General features: G+C 36.3%; 1 protein-coding gene across 1 annotated transcript; it reads left to right on the top strand.

Moving 5' to 3' along the window:
* The first annotated feature begins 1008 nt into the window (after window positions 1-1008).
* LOC102808030 (uncharacterized) lies at window positions 1009-11353 on the top strand. Its single transcript, XM_085507494.1, has 5 exons — window positions 1009-1030; window positions 5693-6121; window positions 8853-8981; window positions 9985-10107; window positions 10443-11353. The coding sequence occupies exons 1-5, from the start codon at window positions 1009-1011 to the stop codon at window positions 10682-10684; spliced, it is 945 nt and encodes a 314-aa protein (XP_085363620.1). The 3' UTR covers window positions 10685-11353.
* The last annotated feature ends 12995 nt before the right edge of the window (window positions 11354-24348 follow it).

The raw sequence follows: 24348 nt of genomic DNA, 5'->3' as shown, positions 1-24348 counted from the left end.
CTGTAGCTGTTCAATGAAGATCGTTTTTTTTTCGCGTCTTTCCGAATTGTAACATAATTATTGATATATCGTTTTTCATCTAGTACGAAATATGTTTTTTGAGAAAACTGTCTGAAAACAATAAAATAAATAGAAATGTAACGGAATGCGATGGGATTTTTTTTATCATAGATTTGATAGATAATGATATATTTAATGGTAAAAACCTTTTTGTGAAAAACAATGAAATCAGCTCATCCAATTGCCCAATGAAATGACTGGAGGCCTTGCAGAGAAAACACGTGACCGCTATCACTGGCATTCCTTATACGTCCCAAGGTACCATACATTAATTATTTGGTCTGACCCTTTATTCAATCACAATATCGATTGCCAACATGAAGCTAAAAGTAATTTATTATGATTTACTGGTGTCATGTTAATCATACACAGGGCCAACTCGTGAAGTATGTGTCTTCCGTCTCGCGAGAGATCCACCTGACGACAGTTAAATTTGATTAAAAAGTGTTACGAGTATTTGCAAATAGATACTTTATCGAGCGGTACTTAATCAATCACGTGACCAAAAAGATGCGGATAATTATCCAATTTTTAGCAGTTTTGTGAATATTACAACAAAAGTTGTCATGTTGTAATCCAATCGGGTGAGAGGTTGGTAAGCAAATAGAAATGTGATTTTTCGTAAGATTTATGGATGTAGTTGTGTACTCACTTATGTAGGTATATATTTCATTTCGTACGTATACGTATTTGCAGCCTTTCTTGCATGTGATTTTGAGACACTAGTATTGCAAATTTGCTTATATATTAATAAACATATTTCATTTTTATACCGTATATATGAAGGATTGATTAATTCATGAGAATAACAAAAATGTAAAAAACCTTGTGCCAATACATAACCAGTGTTTCACGTTTGATTGAGACGAAATTGAGTCTGCCTGTGGAGGATAACAACTTGAAATAAACTTCCTTGTTTTCATTGATATGATTTTTTTTTCAACCACAATGAATAAGAAAAATAAAAGTGGTAAGGGGTTGTAGATTTCAATCTAGGATATGTAATATGGACTATATGCAAAAACCAAATCTAATTGTATCACTCGTCTTCAAATTCACTTCACTCTGTAACGCGTCCAATGCTATCATTATTCCCGCCAAAATGTTGACGCAACATTTTACACGTTGTTACGAATCTCCTATGTTTTCTATTTCATTTTTGAACCCAATGGTCACAATTTTTATATTTCCTACAAGTCCTGATCAAAACTGTTGAAATAAAAAATGGAAAAATTATTACGATTTTTATTTCTGAAAGGTGACAACAGTTGACTTATGGCAATTGGAAATGCAAGGTGAGAATGATTAGTTCAACAACTTTAAACCGGGGGAGTCGTCACCTGCGCATGCGTCAGATGGCCATAGGGTGTCATTGTTTACAAACAAGCATATAACCATGAGCTTTTGCGTTTTTAGCGTATGTTGTTATCGTCGCTTGGGACTGAATTCCCGCGCGTGCGCAGGTGACGACCCTCGCGCTTTAATTGAATTTCAGATCGTACTCCAAAATGTCTTTTATGACCGCAGTCGTGCATTCCTTCCATGGTTGAGCAATTACAGGAATAGTTTCGACCTGTTCAATAATTAGCTATGAAGAACGCTGCACTAAAAGTGCACTACAAAAGCATGACTGACAGTCTATCACCGACACTGAAAGGTTTCAATTCAATAGAGTCGGACGTCGTTCGCTTTCGCGGTTTCCTTTCCGATCATAATCTCTTTGCCCCTGGTAACTTGAAATGGGTTGCTAGAACTGTAAAGACTATATAAACATAGTAATTTGCTAAGGTATTTTTTTTATCTCGAATACGTACAGCCACGTATTCCTGATTGAGTCATGGTATTCGGTCCGACACTACAGCGATCATTATAATTATTTAATGTGACGTAATGGGTCGCGTAATGGACAGCGACTAATTGAAAAGTGATTCGAATCATGATTATTTGTTTTGAATAGCAAATACACATGAATTGAGAATACGAACGTGATAGAAACGAAGTGCCAGCACACTCTGTTCATTGACTTAATTTGGGAGAACTGACGAGTTACCTCAGAGAAAACTCGGCTGATAATATTATGCTTTTAGCTCATGTCTGTGTTCTTCGAATGGCGCACCTGTAATTGATACTCGCGTCACGTTTATATGGCGTCACTTAATACCGTACTTAGTGGCATACAGATATCAACACACCATCATAGAATATGCCCGATATGGCTAGGATAAAGTTTTCATTCTCAATGGCGTACTTTAGAATGTGAGGCATGTTATTCAAATGTGTTTTTTTTTATTTTCGGCATGACAGTGATAACGTTCAATGGGGCGAATTAGTAACAATTGTCCATTTGTGCAGAGTATGTATATATTTTGTTCAATAAAAGTTTGTTTGAGCCGGCAGAAAATAAAAATCACGTTGATATTTAACAAGACTTAAACGCAGAGCGTTAGACTGTTCACCGACAACCAGGGGACTAGGTTCAGAGCAACGTGAGACAGGTTTCCTCACTTATTAAAAAATCCGTGATTTGTTCATCCTATGTGCAAAATGTTGAAATAGTTTCATTGAATAAATGCCATAAATTATCTCTGAATAGCGTATGTCGGTTTTCTGAGACATTGTCACGGTGGACCATACGGTCACCCAATACAGTGACATTTATCTTAGCGACAATAGCTGCAACTATAGATCTTTTTTTCTCCGATTTGTCCTTTAATAAAGCATTTCCTGTGTCATTACCGTCAATTTGTAACATCCATGGGAATAACATTATACACTATATACCGCGTTTTACTACTTGCAAGTAAAAAAAAAAAGATGGCCGCGGGGTTGCGTCTAGATCTCCAGAGTGCGCCATCTATTGAAATCCAATTTTGCTCAGCGAATCACAGGGATTACGGTACAAGATGACAAGCAAACGTGGGCCCTGGGCGAAATGTCAAATACCTTGTCATTCTGAGAGGCTAAGCCTCTCTCTTACGAACTGTCACCGATGATTTTGTGTGTAATTTCTCACGAAAGTGTGCGTCGTGCGTGGTAATTTTTCGCGGTCTACATCACGTAAACGATTTCAACGTATTTCAGTCTTCATATCACATTTGATGTGCTATTAGCCTTGTATAGGATCACTTTGTATCTAAAAACGTATCTAAAATAATATTTCGGTAGGATTTGGTCATTTTTATTTCTTATATTTAAACCCAAAAATGCTCAAAATCAAAGCTATTGCCGAAATATTAGTCTTTCAGAAACAAAATACATGATATAGTTTTTACTTTTGAGTGACATATTTTTGTTGTAAATGTTGGTTTATTGTAAATGCAGCTGTACAATTTGAGGAAATATATTTCACACAAACACACATGCCTTTTATTACGTACGTACCAGAAAATGTATATATTTTGTTCAATAAAAGTTTGTTTGAGCCGGCAGAAAATAAAAATCACGTTGATATTTAACAAGACTTAAACGCAGAGCGTTAGACTGTTCACCGACAACCAGGGGACTAGGTTCAGAGCAACGTGAGACAGGTTTCCTCACTTATTAAAAAATCCGTGATTTGTTCATCCTATGTGCAAAATGTTGAAATAGTTTCATTGAATAAATGCCATAAATTATCTCTGAATAGCGTATGTCGGTTTTCTGAGACATTGTCACGGTGGACCATACGGTCACCCAATACAGTGACATTTATCTTAGCGACAATAGCTGCAACTATAGATCTTTTTTTTCTCCGATTTGTCCTTTAATAAAGCATTTCCTGTGTCATTACCGTCAATTTGTAACATCCATGGGAATAACATTATACACTATATACCGCGTTTTACTACTTGCAAGTAAAAAAAAAAAGATGGCCGCGGGGTTGCGTCTAGATCTCCAGAGTGCGCCATCTATTGAAATCCAATTTTGCTCAGCGAATCACAGGGATTACGGTACAAGATGACAAGCAAACGTGGGCCCTGGGCGAAATGTCAAATACCTTGTCATTCTGAGAGGCTAAGCCTCTCTCTTACGAACTGTCACCGATGATTTTGTGTGTAATTTCTCACGAAAGTGTGCGTCGTGCGTGGTAATTTTTCGCGGTCTACATCACGTAAACGATTTCAACGTATTTCAGTCTTCATATCACATTTGATGTGCTATTAGCCTTGTATAGGATCACTTTGTATCTAAAAACGTATCTAAAATAATATTTCGGTAGGATTTGGTCATTTTTATTTCTTATATTTAAACCCAAAAATGCTCAAAATCAAAGCTATTGCCGAAATATTAGTCTTTCAGAAACAAAATACATGATATAGTTTTTACTTTTGAGTGACATATTTTTGTTGTAAATGTTGGTTTATTGTAAATGCAGCTGTACAATTTGAGGAAATATATTTCACACAAACACACATGCCTTTTATTACGTACGTACCAGAAAATCAAATCACGTGTGAATTTTTCTAAGTAAATTATTTCACTAGCAGTGCTATAATGTTGTTATCCTTTAAATCATTTTAAAAATAAAAATAAAATGCATGTTTGACCACTATTTCTTCGATTGAGACGATTCCAGTTAGATTGATCACGTGACGCATAACCGTACATACAATCTAGATCAATACGTCATATTATTTACTACTTACCCACTAGTGACTTGTCGTAACGTCATTTGGCAAAATGTGATACATGTGTGATATTATTAGAGCAAGATTGTTGTTCACTGTCGCTCTGAATCAGTCAAACAAACCCTTCTGGGTTTTCCTGTAATTTATTGCATAATATTACTAATTTTCCGGACACAAGTTATCATCCCATCGTGAATATATCGGAATATTTCAATAATGCGACAATCATATTTCAATAATGCGACATGTTGTACATCATGACGTATATATGTAAATTAGTAACGTGCAAAGGAAATGGAATATTGTCGGAAGCTACACGTAGTTTATTTATTATGACATTATTTATTATTATTTATTATGGCATATGTGTACATGTATGTATGCGGAAGTCACATTGGCAATGATTTTATTGTATCGGCTCTGTTTGTCGGACGTCAGAACAACTCGACAATATTTGATAAAGTATTCCAAGCCGTCAGTGTCGTCTGCTATACGCCAAAAAGAAAGATGACTACTAGTATATTGCTTTTGTAAGCGTAAGAAAAATACCGAGTTGTAAAACGAGATAACAGATCTGGCGTATTTTCTTGGACGTATTCAAATATCGTGACTCGTATTCCAGGTTGAACAAATGTTACGCGCAGTTTCTTGAGGCACAATTTTCATATGTTATTTGTACAACTCGCATCTTTGTATTTTCACGTTGACTAAGTTATTCGAGCATCGGCTGGGATACCGCAAGCGCGCCACCAATGGTAACAAATAGTCGATGCTTCATTGGTGAATAGGTTTTCACGTGATTAAAGTAACGTATTCATTCGGTGTGAAGACATTTTGCACGACATGTTATTAATTCCATCTGACGAAAAGTGTGTCATAACAGCTTGTGGGGTGCGTTTACATACATATATTTGTCTAGTTCCTGCATACATCCCACAACTCATTTTTTTAATTTTAACGTTGATTAATTAATTTTTACGTAGTTGATCAACTTGTATTGTGTTTTTTAACTTTGTTTATTTCAGTTACAATTGACTCTTGCCGAGATGGTATTCAGAGAACAGTTGATACCGATGCCGCAGCAGGAGAGATAGTCGTTGACATTGCGCAATCCGACGAGAACACGGGAAGCTGTCACCTGACTCTCAATGTTAGCAAGGGAAAACGTATAGCTCTTTTCTTTGATAAGGCATTTTATTTTCCCGTGGTGCACACAAGCAGCGAACCAGAATGTACGCTTGGCGCGTTAGAAATACGGGACGGGTTGTCAGGAGACCTACTCACCCCTACCCCGATATGTGGAGTCGTCCAAGAGATGGATATTCGACCAATGTGGATGGAACCCTATTTCAGTAACTCTAACTCAATGACGTTCTCAATCTCTGCCCGTTCAGGCGATCTACGAGGAACTATTAATTTCAAGATGAAATTTATAGTTTTTGTTAACGTTTCTGGTAAGTGTCAACACACTGAACACAGATTTATTAATTGCAGATTTACGAGATTTTACATTTTCGGCTACTTACTTACATATTCGAGTTCCGGTTTTTGTCAATTTGCATATTTAAATTTTATCCTCTTGCAGACTAGTATGCAAACCTTATCATGTAAATTACGTATCTTCTCTAATTCATGTTTACCGTACTCGACCGCGTTAGCGCCCAGGGTTCTCAACTCAGAAAAAACGTGATTTTTTAGGGGTGGGCGCTTACCCGAGCACCCCCTCGAAAAGAGTGCAAATGACAATTTTAATTCACCATGTAACAGATTGAGGGTTATATTACGACGAGGGAAAATAAAATTACACAATTAGTTGCGTGGTCATTGACTTTTAGAATAAAAAAAAGCAGAAATGTTCACAAAAAATATGCACATTTTATTAAAATATTTATTACGTACCACCCGAATTTACGAGGTTAGTATGTAGTGTGTTTGATTTCTATAGCAGCAGTGCAATTTATATGCGCACGATCCGTTTATGATTGATTGGTCACATGACTAATCTGGAGAGAGCACGGCTATAATTCGTGATACGAATCAACTAATATCGTTAAACGGTTCCAAGTAATACGTGTATACATATACTGCTCTTCGGCACATAACGAAATTTAAGCGATAAACCATGATACTAACAGTATTTATATTTCATGAAATGTTTGCACTCTTAGTACAAATAATTGCTATATTATACTTGAAACGCAAAGGTCTCCACGTAGCACGTGTTCGAATTTCATGTATTACCAGTATATTTTACACACGTTGTATACGTCGTATGGGACTCGTATTCAATACGACGCGGCGTGACGCTCACCACCTTTTAAACTAACATACCGTTAGAAAAGCCCGAGGAACTGTAGAGCAATTAAAACATATAGCGGTCAAAACAAGTCAGCGTCACTGAAATCACGTTCTGAAACACTACTATCAACACTGTATCAACAATTTCATAATCATCGTTATTTCGCCTTGGCTATATATACTAGTATGACCTACTCGTGGTTTGGCAAAATAACCAATATATGCTTCTACAATGATCTGTTTGACTTTTTATTCAAAACTATTGCTTCCTCATTCAGATCTGATATGTTTAAAGCGGAAGGGTGATCACCTGCGCACGCGCAGGAATTGAGTCCCAAGCGACGATAACAAAGCATGTAGACTTGCTTGCAGTCTGTTGCGATTCCGATGAAAAATTCTTGAAAAATAAATATAAATTGCGTAAACGACGGGTGAAAGCGAAAGTCATGTGACCGTGAAATCCCAACAGACTTGCCATCAGTGTAAGCATGGAAGGTACTAACGGACCGTTAATACCTTTCATGGTGTAAGCGCCCTCACATTATCGGCCAGATTCGGGCTTGTAATGATTGACATGTCTAATATGTTTCAACCAATCAGAAGACAGGCTAATTAACATATCAACGGAGACCCCGGAAACCATACACACTTTCTTGTATAAACTTATATTCCGAAAACTTTACCTACTTTCTCATATCCGAATCGCATATGCCATTTTATTTTAGATTGAATCTCAAAAAAACGTGCAATGTTCTCAGGAGATTATTATGATCCGTGGCTCGGTTTGACTTGTGATCATGGCATATTATCACTCTTGAATACCAGCACCTGTCACAATTGTTATTTTGCAATCAGTACAAATTTTAGCAAAATCAACTTTTAATTCATAAATCTTAATATAATTTATAATACCGGTATATAGATATATATTTACATTCTGAACTGAAATTAAATACAGAGATTCAAATACTTACATAATGTATATGCATTCAATTGTGTCAATATTGGGTCATTATATACTAGTACTTGATTGGATCTCAATTGGCGCATTTTAATTTGTACCAAAGACACGTGTCTTTGTTTGTACATACTATTATAATTGATTTGTTTTACAATGAAATAACACGTGTGCGTCGATAGATGCATTCAAACTTGTACTTTGAACAACAAATAGACAGATAATTGGGGAAAAACTATAAGAAGAAAATTAATCTGAGTCTGAGTCTGTACGATTTATAGTGATAAGACGGTGTATAACAGTTGTTACTTTTAAATAAATATGGGAATTTACAGCATGTTAGTTTGGTACTTACACTAGGATTACAAATTAGCTAAACGTATTTCAATTTTGGTTACGTTACAAACTTAAGGTATAATAGGTGACATTAGGCAAATTAGAATAACAATTGTTTCTAACATGGCTGGGCCGTTTTCACCAATCAAATCGCAGGATTCTCTGTTGATTTTCAAAATGCAAAAGTTTCATTTAAAACACGGGCTCTCATGATTGACATGAGAATGTGTTTTTGTGTAAATTAAGAAGGGTTTCTCAATGGCTGTTGATTTATAAACGCGCTATTCTATTGCGTCAAAAATGTACTGCGTATGTGAAAAAATGTGGAATATTGACGAATCAATATGAAATACCATGTTTTCTTTAGAATCGGTGTTTTAGTAGTAAATGGGTGAAAGATGTCGATATCAGTCTCAACAGAGATCAATAAAATATTAATATTTACTATTTTCCAAACGACGTACAACATCTAGCAAAATCGTTTACGTCACACACGAACATTGTCGATAGAGGGCGTGACTTAAGCTAGAGATGCAGTTTATTTTGCAAATTTTGACAATGAATAATGTGATATCATGTTTTCGTTTTTCTAGACGATAGTTGTTTTACATGCCCCGATCTTGTTGGATTCGATTTCCCATTGTGCATCGACAATAGACTGAAATGCGACAACGTCAACAATTGTCCTGATGGTAGCGATGAGGATTATAGATACACGAAAAGTAAGTATTGTTTACTTTACAAAAGTGAATAACCCACTCTCCCTTGCAGAGTCTTCTTAACCTAAGGAGCCACAGAGAGCCACAACTAGTGGGACGTTCCCTGGCGACTACCTAGCTTAGTGATAAAAGACCCATAGTCTCTTGATGGAGAATGGTGAATAACCTGCAATTTGATTGGATAGATGTTGGTTCTAGTCACATAGTTTCCGACACAGATTATAACTCGGGATGTGTTCCCGGTACTTGTTCCATGTGTTCTGTTACGTGTTACGTTATTTTTAACAACCAACAGTGCTTCGCGCCATCGGCGCTCGCGAACTTGGCCTTCGGACAACTTATCGGCCCCCCTATTCCAGAATCCTAGATCCGCCGTTGACAAGGTACCGTGAATAGTGATAAGACCCTCTAGTACACTCAAAATGAAGTGTGTGGAAATGTCAGGGAATGATATTTACTTATATTTACATTCATATTTTATAAAACATTATTTTCACGTTTTAGCTTTGTTTTGGGAGTGGTGTGGGTCAAGACTGTCACAGAAGAAGTGTTCAGTGTAGGCGTTTTCGTATAGCCTTGCATGTGTATTATAACACGAAATAAACTTGCTGTAAATCTTTGCAATTGCCGATAACTACGATTACCTGCTATTATTTTCTACATAATGAATATAAATTATGATAATATTCTGAAACACGCAATAGCACGTGCGTTTACATTACTAGTACGTACAATATATTTGTTTGTTTAACAACAACGACGCGTTCATTGTGTGCTGAATATTAAAGCGGGAGTGTCGTCACCTGCGCACGCGCGAGAATTGAGTTCCAAGCGTTAATAACAACACACGCTAAAAACACAAAGGTTCATGTGTAGACGCTTGTTTGTAAACAATGACACGCTATGGCGACCTGACGCATGCGTAGGTGACGACACCCCGGCTTTAAACTTATATGTAAATGCACATCGAATTTTAATATTTAGTAACAGCGTTTTTGTCCAATAGATAAGACGTGTGACCTGAAATGTCTGAACGGTCCTCTAGCTTACGTAGATGGAAACAAAGCGTGTGACGGCGAAAAAACATGTGCTGATGGCAGCGACGAATCAGTGGAAATGTGCGGGCTTCGTAAGTATCACGCGACATTTTAAAAGTTCATATGCAAATTAGATCATTAGTATGCATGTATCGAACATTTAGTCATTCAATTATACTGGATTCGTATTACAATCGTTTATATATTGAGAAAACACGTTAACTTGATTCATTGAATGTAGACAAATCTGGCAAGCCAAAGTGCTCATAAATTCGCATGCACGTCACAGTGAAGGTAAATTGTCTCTGTATGTATATATCGCCCCCACCGTCTATATACCATGGGATTGTAGCGTTGGCCTAACGGACACAGTTGTCTGTATTGCACTCTAAGTAATTGTTTGTTTGTTGTATGTGTCTCTCCACAGGCCAGAGCAAACCATTCAGCACATTGAGCATGACCGATATCGTCGTAAGCATCATATGTTTTATTTTCTTGGCGATTTTATTCTGTGTCTGCATATATTGCTACTGTTGCCCTCCTCCTCCAAGTCGTTACAAGAAAGCATACAAACGAGCTAAGAAGGAACGCAGATACCAAGAGCAGATGATGCAACAGCAAGCAATGGCCGGGATGGCGCCACACGGCCAGAACGCCCAACAGTTGTAACAGACCAACAGTTGATGATCTCGATATGGGTAGATGGTAGCAGTTGTTGTGTCGGAATGAAAGTGTCCCTCTACGCCAAGCTCGAAAATGGACACAGACAATTAAATGCCCGTTTTAGAGCATTGATGCAATTTGGGTAAATTGGTTTACAATGATTGCAATACAAATGTTGTCCGCGTGCAAATATGAATACGACTTAATATTCTGTTCACCAATAGTCCGGACGTCGATCCTGGTTGGATACAAACTCTATCGTAAATAAAATACGACTACAAATAAACATAAACACATAAAACAGGCCGAGAACCTGACAACGAATGTTGGGTGTCCTCTGCGACTAGATGTCGATTACATTGAAACAGCGTTAAGCTGAAAACGGTGATTTTATAAGGTAGACGATCATGCGGTGCAAGGGATTTAATACTTTCCATAAAAAACGTTGATATTCTGCTACTAATTAATCGCCGCCTTATTTCTATCAGGGGATATTCAAACATAGCGCCATCTAGCGCTGGATATCAACTACTAGCAAGATATATATCTAGTGTAGTGCAACTTGTTTGTAAATGTTAGAAGTTTGCTATCGTGTAATGTGCACGTGTCAACACGTCCAGTGTATATTCATTTGTAGCGTTCCAGTTTATAGTGAACACGCTGAGTTACTAACGAGATGCAAGTACTGTGTAGATGGATTTGAACACGTCGCAGCTTTAAAGGGTGGTGGTCATCGCGTCGCGCATATGCGACATTTGTGTTGATAAACATTGATTTCCCTACAATCCAATCACGAGTACGAGTTTTGACTTGGGCGCGATTTGCACTAAGTACCGTCGATGACTCATTCGATACCTTTCAATCACCAAATAAATTACTTAGTTAAAGCTTAGTAACGTCTCAGTCTGTACTCGTTGGTCTGCGCAACAGTAAAACTCGCCATCTTTGTTCATATGAGACCCATATCTTGCGCATGCGTGGCGCGTCGACCACCGCCCTTTAAGTTAGCTGTTGTAGTTTGCCGATTTGGGTTTTTTGTTACATCTCGCATTCTCCCATGTTGTTCTGCATGGATATAATGTTTGGGTGGCCATAGTGGTGCTATGTGCGTGTAAGTTAAACAACAATTATATATATATATAATTATATATATATATATATATATATATATATATATATATATATATATATATATATATATATATATATATATATATATATATATATATATATATATATATATATATATATATATATTATATTATATTTAGACAATTGTAGTTAGACATAGTATCTGTGAGTTTGGTGTGTACTGGTTTCAAACTGCGGAACTGTTCTGAAGTATTCGGTCGATTTGTTGAAACGGGTCTCAAAGGACTAATCTTTTTATACTATTCCAATATTTATTGAAATTACTAAGCGGAATTAGTTTTCAGTATATTGCAAATCGCACTCTGTAGTGACGAAGCGATGTTGTGACGTAACGACTTCACAAACAATCAAACATATCTACGTCATTTTGACGTCACAGATATGCTTCGTCGCTGGAGGGCGCGATGTATTGCAACTTGGTGTTGTCATCGTTGTAAGCTAAGCTAGATTATCATACTTCAGTAAATATCAACTTCAAGTACTGATCTAAATCTCTGATTCAGTGATTCAGACAGTAATATTCATGCACGATTGTCAAAAAGTTGATACATTCAAGTTGAAGCGCTAAAATCATATTCAAATTTCATATTATAAAATCTAACTTGGAATTATAATTAGAAATGCAAAAAAAAAAAAAAAAAACATTTTAAAAAACAAATTAAATCAACAACGTTAAGTATGCGTTGTTTGTATTTATATTTAATAAGCTCGTAGTTCCCCAATTGTGATTAGCTAAACAACAACAATACTTCCACGCTTAGAAATCATACGAGTAGATGCTTCGTTTACACTTGGCCGTCATTAACCACGGACGAGTCGACTTTATGTTTTTAGCGCTGTGCACACAGTTTGTTACGTTTTTACACTATAACTACTTATTACTCCTGTTTATTTATATTAAAATGTTAAATGTTCAAGGAAATCCCAAGTTAATTACTGTAAAAAGACCATGAACAAGGCAAGAAATATCTTTTATGCAAATTGTCCATTTTTTATCTTTCTAATTTGGCGCTGTGTGTAAATATTTAATATATGTTTTGCAGTTGCCACAGCAACCGATTGGTCCGATTCTTTCGCAAATTTTTCCAACATATCACACTAATAAAATAGCAACTCGGTTTTTTTGGGGGGGTGAATAAAATACTGAGAACAATCCTGACATGTGTAAACACTAGAGTAATTTATTAGTGAATTCTAAAAGTTCCACTGTGAGTACTATTTTGCACCAAAAAATGTTGGTAAGTTGGTTAATATTATCTGGTTTGAAATATATGAAACATGTGTATACTCTTCTTTGTGAAATATACAGAACAGTAGAAGCGATGAAGTTGATGGGACAGAATGGAACACTATTGGAGGGGAAATACAAGTCACGTGACTATCTCGCTATCTCCGAGATCTCGGCAGCCCTTTTCCTCTAAAGTTTGTTAAGAAACCGTGTGATTCGGATTCTGACAAATTGTGCCGATGGCGGCGCCCTATGCACGATACACAAATGGTGCATAAATTCTTTTACATGCGTATTTTATTTGCATTTCTATGTATGTAAATATAATTTATTAATTATTAACCTAAATTTAATGATTTTTTCTCTATATGTGTGTGTTTGTTTATAATTATAGGAAATGTATTAAATATGGATGTTAGTTTGTTTGTTTGTTTGAAATATCTGTATTATTAATATACAGACTAGTAGTACTTTTCTTCAGCTCTGGGTAGATTAGTGTCTGGTGCAATGCAGGGGGTCGAGACATCCTCTCTAAGTGGACACAATATACCGCTAGCACGCCATTCTTATTAGTAGCGCCCTCTATCGATGGAATGTTTCTATGACGTATATTGATGAAAGTAATGTAGTTCAAATCAACAATTGTGTTTCCTTGTGTAGTTATTCGCCGTCTAGATACAGGAAAAGCTATAAACGACGTTGTTACCAATTTATTTCTTTTCTGTATTCATTCCTTGAGCTTTGCTGTGATATTATTTTTACTTGAGACCGGTTCGAAATGCTCGTACAACCCCAAGGATCGGCATTGAAAATCACCTTTCAATTAACACCAATTCTGTCACATATGTCCAGTCGAGACATTGCGTCAAGAGCGATGGTCGTCGTATAGCGTCCTGTTCGATATACGTGTTCCATGCGATGCACACAACGAATGGTCATTCGAATTCAAGCGCGCGCTGCACAACTACCATTTTCTACTTCTACTGGGAGGGGAGGGGTAATCACAGAGTAGGGGTCGACCATTTGAAGTTATGAGAGGTGGGTAGAAGATTAGTTGAAAAAAGGTGTTGCAGAATAAAATGTTGACATATCTAAGAACAATAAAGATGTACAGTCAAGACATCGCAAAAAATGTACTGGTCACACTCTTCCAGATACCGCAATGATTTCGAGCATTTGTCTCCTTACGTTTTGTGACCGTTTTAAGATGAAGCGGAATGATGATTTGTACAGCAGAACGAACTTTTCACCACCAGTTCCTTCTTCTCACCACAAATTCACAAAATAGTCCTGTTTATAGTCTGCACTTTTCTCAGAAGCCATTTTTTTTAGTAAGAACTGAAAATTGACTCAACTTTTGTCTGTTAGGGTTAATTCCCAGAAATATTGAAGAACATGAGAAAAAAAGTGCAGAACAAATTTGGCGAGAAAGTCTCGTGGTGAAAAAAGGTTAAGAAATGAATGAGGTTGCCGACATTTGATTATTGAATGGCGTTCTGTTCACGTTCTGTGCGCGCATGCGTTGTGTAAACAAGACTTGGTCTTGTATTAAGTCATGTTTGCATATTTCTATCAATACATATTTATATTTCTTAACATTACCAGTTAGTCATAGTTATTACCAGGGATTACTCGATGTTATCATACATCGTCATCGAAATAGAAGATGTGTAGCATAAGCAATAACCTTAGCAACGAATGTCATCCAACACAATCGCTCAAGACACATAATACACCGGCCAAATGATTGACAGCACAAGTAGCCATTCAGCTGAAGCTGTTGATTTCTCGCATTAATGCGAAACAAGCCATGGTGTTACTGACCAAAGTTCCCCAGTGCAAATTTCAAAGCAGTTGGCCTGAGAGTTTCAGTGAAGTCGTAAAAAGCAGATATAGCTCTGGCTTCTGATTGGCCAGTGTCAACTGATGGTGGAAAGTTGAGAATGAAATGTTAATTGAGAAATTATGTTGACCTTGCTTAGTAATTAGTACTAGTTGCTAAGGACGTAAAGCTTGGCCATGCGAGATCTCGCAGTGGGCGGAATATGGCTTATTGGGGCATCCAGTGTATAAGTAGCTAAGACGACGTAACACAAAACGCCCTCACAAAACCCCTCTCCCCCGTAGTGTTTCTTGCACTAATACATGTTGGTTGCACTAATACAGCGCCATCGTGTGGTACTGTTCAGAAACGTTTAGCAGTAGGTTACTGTGAACATGTTTTGAAACTAATTACATTCCATCCGAGACGTTTACAATTGAAAAATGTCCCTGGGTAATGTTCTGACGTTGGTTGATAATGTGTTGTAATTAAAACCGTCCAAATTATATGTGAATAGACTGTCACGTCGTACCACGTGACTAAATACTGAATATACAACATAGCAATAAAAACATACATCAAAGGAACAGTCTTCAGGTTCCCAAGAATGGATAGCTGTACGGCAGACAGACCTGATACAATTAACTTGAAATACAATAACAGAGCGTGTCCAGTCATTAGATTCCTCGTATCCAGCCGTGGTTGGACAGACTGCGATATTCGATATTTGTCTGTGGATGTTTGAACATCCAGAGACATTCCACGATGAGAGTAATTAAGTATGTACTATGCGACAAATATGGGACATATGCACAAGAACTTTTCACAGAGACGAAGAGGTATTCTTGACGATATCATACAATGTTTAAATCTACAAAGGCACATAAAGGATAAATGTACAGTGGTGTAATAAAGAAATCGACTGTGGTGTATGAAAGAATCTAAAGAGGTATATACGGAATCTAAAGGGATATATAAGGAATCTAAAGGGGTATATAAGGAATCTAATGGGGTGTGTGAAGGAATCTAAAGGGGTGTGTGAAGGAATCTAAAGGGTTATAATGAATCTAAAGGGGTGTGTGGAGGAATCTAAAGGGGTGTGTGAAGGAATCTAAGGGTGTGTGTGAAGGAATCTAAAGAGGCGTGTGAAGGAATCTAAAGGGGTATATAAGGAATCTAAACGGGTATATAAGGAATCTAAAGTGGTATATAAGGAATCTAAAGGGGGCGTGAAGGAATCTAAAGGGGTGTGTGAAGGAATCTAAAGGGGTATATAAGGAATCTAAAGGGGTATATAAGGAATCTAAAAGAGTGCGTGAAGGAATCTAAAGGGGTGTGTGAAGGAATATAAAGGGTATATAAGGAATCAAAAGGGTATATAAGGAATCTAAAGGGGTGTGTGAATGGAATCTAAAGGGGTGTGTGAAGGAATCTAAAGGGGTGTGTGAAGGAATCTAAAGGGGTATATGAGGAATCTAAAGGAGTGTGTGAAGGAATCTAAAGGGGTATATAAAGAATCTAAAAGGGTATATATAGAGTAATCTAAAGGGGTATATGAAGGAATCTGATGGGGTATATAAGGAATCTAAAGGGGTATATAAGGAATCTAAAGGGGTGTGTGAAGGAATCTAAAGGTGTGTGTGAAGGAATCTAAAGGGGTGTGTGAAAGAATCTAAAGGGGTGTGTGAAGGAATCTAAAGGGGTATATAAGGAATCTAAAGGGGTGTGTGAAGGAATCTAAAGGGGTGTGTGAAGGAATCTTAAAGGGGTGTGTGAAGGAATCTAAAGGGGTATATAAGGAATCTAAAGGGGTGTGTGAAGAAATCTAAAGGGGTGTGTGAAGGAATCTAAAGAGGCGTGTGAAGGAATCTAAAGGGGTGTGTGAAGGAATCTAAAGGGGTATATAAGGAATCTAAAGGGGCATACGAGGAATCTAAAGGGGTGTGTGAAGGAATCTAAAGGGGTATATAAAGAATCTAAAGGGGTATATAAGGAATCTGAATGGGTATATATAGAGTAATCTAAAGGGGTATGTGAAGGAATCTGATGGGGTATATAAGGAATCTAAAGGGGTATATAAGGAATCTAAAGGAGTATATAAGGAATGTGAATGGGTATATATAGAGTAATCTAACGGGATATGTGAAGGAATCTGATGGGGTATATAAGGAATTTAAAGGGGTTATAAAAGGAAAGCTACAGTGGCGTGTGAATAAATATATAGGGTATATGAAATCTGCAGGGGTGTACAAGGAAGTCTACAAGGGTATAAGAAGTCTACATGGATATACGAAGTCTACAGGGGTATAAGAAGTCTACAGGGGTATAAGAAGTCTACTGGGGTATACGAAGTCTACAGGGGTATACGAAGTCTACAGGGGTATAAGAAGTCTACAGGGGTATACGAAGTCTACAGGGGTATACGAAGTCTACAGGGGTATAAGAAGTCTACAGGGGTATACGAAGTCTACAGGGGTATACGAAGTCTACAGGGGTATAAGAAGTCTACAGGGGTATAAGAAGTCTATAGGGGTATACGAAGTCTACAGGGGTATAACAAGTATACAGGGGTATAAGAAGTATACAGGGGTATAAGAAGTCTACAGGGGTATACAAAGAAGTCTACAGGGGTATAAGAAGTCTACAGGGGTATAAGAAGTCTACAGGGGTATACGAAGTCTACAGGGGTATAAGAAGTCTACAGGGGTATAAGAAGTCTATAGGGGTATACGAAGTCTACAGGGGTATAAGAAGTATACAGGGGTATAAGAAGTCTACAGGGGTACAAGAAGTCTACAGGGGTATAAGAAGTCTACAGGGGTATAAGAAGTCTACAGGGGTATACAAAGAAGTCTACAGGGGTATAAGAAGTCTACAGGGGTATAAGAAGTCTACAGGGGTATACAAAGAAGTCTACAGGGGTATAAGAAGTCTACAGGGGTATAAGAAGTCTACAGGGGTATAAGAAGTCTACAGGGGTATAAGAAGTCTACAGGGGTATACAAAGAAGTCTACAGGGGTATAAGAAGTCTACAGGGGTATAAGAAGTCTACAGGGGTATACAAAGAAGTCTACAGGGGTATACGAAGTCTACAGTGGTATAAGAAGTCTACAGGGGTATACGAAGTCTACAGGGGTATACAAAGAAGTCTACAGGGGTATAAGAAGTCTACAGGGGTATAAGAAGTCTACAGGGGTATAAGAAGTCTACAGGGGTATACAAAGAAGTCTACAGGGGTATAAGAAGTCTACAGGGGTATAAGAAGTCTACAGGGGTATACAAAGAAGTCTACAGGGGTATACGAAGTCTACAGGGGTATAAGAAGTCTACAGGGGTATACGAAGTCTACAGGGGTATACAAAGAAGTCTACAGGGGTATAAGAAGTCTACAGGGGTATAAGAAGTCTACAGGGGTATAAGAAGTCTACAGGGGTATAAGAAGTCTACAGGGGTATACAAAGAAGTCTACAGGGGTATAAGAAGTCTACAGGGGTATAAGAAGTCTACAGGGGTATACAAAGAAGTCTACAGGGGTATACGAAGTCTACAGGGGTATAAGAAGTCTACAGGGGTATACGAAGTCTACAGGGGTATACAAAGAAGTCTACAGGGGTATAAGAAGTCTACAGGGGTATAAGAAGTCTACAGGGGTATAAGAAGTTTACAGGGGTATACAAAGAAGTCTACATATATATAAAGAAATTGCAAAATAATGTTTCCTTAGTGACTTGAATTGTAGAAAAATGAGTTAATGTGCCATAAACAAACATCCGAAATTTCATGGTTTATGGCACAAATTTGCATTTTTGAATTGATTTCCATGGTAAAATTATTTCTACAAATCCCAAAAATAGTGTCATATATTATTATTGATATGAATATTGTTATTGAAAAAATTATTTTAAAAAATTGACATTTAATATAGTCAGTGTGATGATATATTTTCCCCCATAATGCATTGCTCAGGTGTGCATTGCTGACTATTATTTTTTTTTTTTTTAAGAAACAAGCGTTCAAAATGTGTTTCTATGGTAAAATATTTTCTACATATCTCAGGAATGTGCGAGACATGGATGGATATATTATGAATATATATAAATCATGTTATTTATAAAATCATTTTAAAAAATTGACATTTAATTTAGTCAGTGTGATGATTTGTTTTCATTATATACTAGTATAATGGGATATTTTCTCCCATAATGCATTGCTCACATGTACAATGCTGACTAGCAAAAAATGAATTTTGCTCGAACTGCCTTGAGGGATAATAAAACTACTCGAAATAATTTCGGTGAACATTTGTACATTTAGTAATAATTGCAATGGACAACGATGGGTAACATTCTTTTATGTGGAACAAAATAATATTGGGCCAACTGTCCTCAAATCAAAAACCACTCCATTTAGTGTGATATCATTATATGTTATTATCATTTACTCCCACGTTGCATTGCGCACATTGGCAATGCTGAGAATTACACAAAAATAAATTCTGTAATAAATGAAACTGTAATTTGTTTTACATAACTGCAGTAGGAAACCGTGGATGACATTCTTAATAATAATTATAATAATAATAATAATATTGGGCCTTATATTATGCAACAAATGCTATTAAGAGGTTTAGAAACTGTCCTCCAACCATCTCTATACATTTTGTACTCAAATTAAAATGGAGAGAAACTATGCTATTTCGTTTTGACCTAATAAAACACATTTTAAAAATAATTCATAACAGCAAACATATGTCTGTTACGGTATATAAACAACACGAAATGTTATTTTCATTATTTTGTGCACTTTAAATAGTCAATTTACATTTCAATTAATTAGTATCGACTTGTATTATTCAGTGCATTAGCAAAATCTTGGTCAAATGGATTGTCACACGGCACATATGTGTTTATGCGGATGGTCCATCGATTTCTCAAGAAATAGACAACCTTGTACATATTGAGTGCCGACTTGGTTACTTCTTGTTTGAACGCCGTGGGTATTAGATATTCATTTGCATTCAAATTTTAAACAATTTAAAACTTCTCCACTGATATTACTTGATATTAAAGTGGGAGTGTCGTCACCTACGCATGCGTCAGGTGGCCATAGCGTGTCATTGTTTACAAACAAGCGTATTTAGCGTGTGTTGTTATCGTCGCTTGGGACTCAATTCCCGCTTTTACCAACTGGCTTCTTGTTTAATAAAACTGTCTTCGGGTATAAATGATTTTCATAGTATATGATTCATTTTCATTCCCTTCAGCACATAAAGTGTTTTAATATGTATTTGATTTGTTACTGTATCCTTCCTACCTGTATCTGTCTAGTATTATGTGGTTAATACGAGGATACCTCAAAGTATGCACGAAGACAGTACAGCGGGAGTATCGACCGACGCGCAGCGGATGTCGACGAATGCGACGGCGTACTGCCTTCGTGCATACTTCGATGTATCCTCGTAATAACCTTATTATTATACATCTTTTCTTTCCAATGATACATCATGGGAATGCCGAAATCCAAAAAGTTTAGAAAAGAATCAGCGAACTTCTTTATGTGGATTCCGGACAAACTGGTGGCAGCCGTGTTTGTTTTTATTATTAGAGGACGCTTACGTGCGTAATCATTCCATATTTGGAATTCACATTTTCTTATATGGTAGGATGAAAATACCCGGTATTAATTATTCAAATTATTCTACAATCAACATGGCTATAACAACATCCCAGTAAATGACAATGCTAAATATATCGCACTGAATGTGATGCAAGTGTAAGAATACCAACCAAGTCATTATTTGCACAAATAGTGGTACCAAAATCCGCTCGTGTCATTGTATGTGTCAAGTTTCAGTTCAGTTACCTCTGACAAGACATATATTTGCCTGTTGCAATGCGATAAAAATGTTTCAATTAATATGTGAATTAAAGTACCCTGGCCCTGGAATTTCCAGGAAGCACAATATCAATACTAGTCATACAAACTTCTTTGCCTCCGTAAAACACACACACACACACACATTTACAGTTTTTAAAAAAATGTATATTTATAAAAAGTATACCGATGTTAACTTAAGCGTGAAAAATCACAAAAAATATAAAGCAGACTATATCTCAGATTTATTCAAAATGTATTACCCTCCTAAACCATCTCTACAATTGTTTTTTCTAGTTAAATGCATGCTTCATATATTCGTATAAGAGAATATGGAAAAAAAGTAAATTTGATATTTTCAAAGAAAAAACATTTACTACATCCTTAATGTTAACGGCTCGTGAAAATAAATAAACTAAAGATAACATATGTAAACTGGTGAATAAAATAAAATAAAAGCATGTAACAAGCAATGGTTGGTGGATCTATGATACAAAATAGATGATGTTTTTCTGGCTTGCATTTTAAAATTGAGAAATTACTCTCGTTTGGTTTTATTTTAAATTAATTGTAGTACCTGGTTCGTTTTGTCAGGCTAGTCACGCCACCAACGATGAAAGAGAAACAGAGGAAACGCAAAATGGATATCATGGCCATGACGACCACTATGACCGAGATAACATATAACCGTTTTGTGTTTTATTTTTAAAATAGGTTTCATATTGCGAAAAATTTAATAATCGGCAATATAAATGTAATCTGACCTGCGTGTTGATAACGATGCTGCCGCAGAAGATAAGCGTGACAACAATTTTAGCCCCAATATGTTACTTTGCTGTGACTTTTCGATGATGAATGACAATGAAGTGTATCACCTGATCGAAATCCTAAATTATTTCAATGACACGACAGTACCTCTGTCGCGATTTCAGTTTTGTTTACTCATTTGTTTAACCGGAATCGAACCTCTTCTTATACACAGTTTACGTGACGTAATATTTGGTGACGTCATTTAAAAACAAACTCTAGTACGCAGCTGTTACATATTTTAATTGATGTATTTCAGTCGGATATTGCAATTTGATAACGTTGCCATGGTTACTTATACATGTCGCTTTATCTGCTAGGAGAGATGGTGATACTAACAGCTTAAGCTTCATATTGTGGAGAAACCAAAAAAACAAACACACTTATATTGCTTTATGAATGTCCCCCATTTAACTAATAAATCCCATAGACAACGATGTAAAAACCTAAAAAGCAGGGATATTTAAAACACCATACTGCAATTATATGTAAAAATGTGAAAAGATTATTTCGGTCCCATACGATATTTAAACTCACATAGACAACGATGCAAAAATCTAAAAAGCAGGAATATTTAAATTACCATATTACCATGCTGCAATTATATGTAAAAATTTGAAAAGCAAGTTTATTTCGGATCCCATACGATATTTAAACTCACATAGACAATGCAAAAGCTTGTTTCGAACTACAATTAAACTCCCATAGACGACTATGTAAAAACATGATACAAAGTCTAATTGTAGAAAGAACCCCTAACTTTATTGAAAAACATACTATCCCCCTTCACTCAAAGGTATTATAATTGCCAATAAAATAAAACAAAACAAGAACATTATAAAAACAAACATAATCCTAATAATCCAGCGGAGTATTTGTGTCTGTTTTTCATTTCCTAGTGTGTATCCTAAAGCTATTCTTCTCGCGCTACAGCAGGGTTGACTTTTGAAAAGATGAATTATTTATACACGATATTTTAGAGAGACGTGCAGTATATGAATTATGGCTTATCAATTTAATGCAGTCTGGGGAATACTGTTATTACATTTTCTCTCGTAAAAACCGCTCACTCTCAGAAACGAGCTATTTTTATTTTATCTCGTCTCTGTCGATATAATTTCACACATGTATTCATTCACGCACGACCGAATTAAAAAAATTGCAAAATATCTTCATAATAATGTTCAGGAAAGTTACTTGGTCGGTTTCCAGCCGAGTAATAAAGGGATATCAGGGCATAATATATTGAAATTAATAGCGATGCAATATGTGTATAAAACATTGACAGTTTCAAATATTCGTTTATTGTGTGTTTTTGTGAACTAAGATCATTCTTCTGTTTGTTTTATTAACTGTGCATGTGTGTATGCGTTTTTTTATTTGTACGTACTAGTAATTAAACGCGCATGCGTGTTGGTGGTGCTAGCTTGTCTATCAAGCGAAAAAGAACTGAAGTATGGTAAGTAACTGCCACTAAATACACGGTAGGGGAAATACTATGTTAATAAACACTACGCGAACGAAACAAAGTCCTTAGTAATATGTTCTTCGCCCTGAAATTGGCATTTCTTAAACGCGCCGGATTATTCAAAATAATCAGACACGAGGGACTGTCGAAATTATATTAGGTCATGATGATTGTAAACTGGGCTATGCGTCGTTTAATTATCGTCAGTCGTCTTTCACGGCGGTTTACAAATAGCACGCCAACTGACTTTTCATGATAACTACATCTACATCGACATCTAACCCTGGAACTCATTAATAAACAATGATAGAACGTGTCCAGGTCTGACAGGAAACTGATAAAAATGACATGAATTTCCAAACATCCAACACCGAGAATCATCGGAATTTTCAAACAGTATCATGAACAAACGAGATGTAAAAACGTTCCAGTTATATGCCTCGTTTAATAACGGTCTGGTCTGCTCACAATAAACTCACTGTAAAATACCGCGTCGTCCCAGAAGGTATTTGTGGTAATACATATATGCACGCAGTGCATGTCGGGAATGATTTATAATAAATATATTGGCAGCAACGTAAATCATCTGTATTCAGTGTCGTGTCATCCTTGCTGCATGAATTACCAGATTTTCATTAAATTATTACAAATTAGATCTTTGTTTTTATTTTCAAATATACGGCCATTGTCACTGCCATGGTAAGCTACGCGGAGACATTTTATCTGAAGAGACAGTTTTGATTAATATTTATAACATTGTCTTATCCCTTAGTACATGAAGCGTGTATTCTTGATACGTTTAATGTATTTGCATCAATTGGATGACTTTTATTTCGAAAAAAGATTCGATGGATATATTTGCATTCTACATTAAAATATATTCATAATTTCGTTTTTATGTCTGCATATATATTATGGGCTCAAGACAGGACAGCCATATTTGAACACTACATTATTATGAACTCAAGACGGGACAGCCATACTTGAACACTACATTATTATGAACTCAAGACGGAACAGCCATACTTGAACACTACATTATTATGAACTCAAGACGGAACAGCCATACTTGAACACTACATTATTATGAACTCAAGACGGGACAGCCATACTTGAACACTACATTATTATGAACTCAAGACGGAACAGTCATACTTGAACACTACATTATTATGAACTCAATATAGAACAGTCATACACGAATGCATACACACTTACTCGAAGGTCATGATATTTAAATTATTAAGAAATTAAATTCTACAAAGCGATAAATGTCTTAAAATACCATAATAAAATTGAGCAACCGCTTTATCAATAT

Source organism: Saccoglossus kowalevskii, chromosome 14 (assembly GCF_978046115.1).
Source record: "Saccoglossus kowalevskii chromosome 14, keSacKowa6.1, whole genome shotgun sequence".
NCBI lineage: Eukaryota > Metazoa > Hemichordata > Enteropneusta > Harrimaniidae > Saccoglossus > Saccoglossus kowalevskii.
The sequence above is the reverse complement of the archived record's forward strand: the minus strand, read 5'-3'. Positions and strand labels throughout refer to the sequence as shown.

Bases quoted from the DNA above. Each gene is read 5' to 3' on its own strand.
- LOC102808030 (XM_085507494.1), top strand. From the start codon at position 1,009: ATGAATAAGAAAAATAAAAGTG. The intron at 6,122-8,852 runs GTAAGTGTCAAC...TCGTTTTTCTAG, and splicing joins AGTTTTTGTTAACGTTTCTG to ACGATAGTTGTTTTACATGC. The intron at 8,982-9,984 runs GTAAGTATTGTT...TTTGTCCAATAG, and splicing joins GGATTATAGATACACGAAAA to ATAAGACGTGTGACCTGAAA.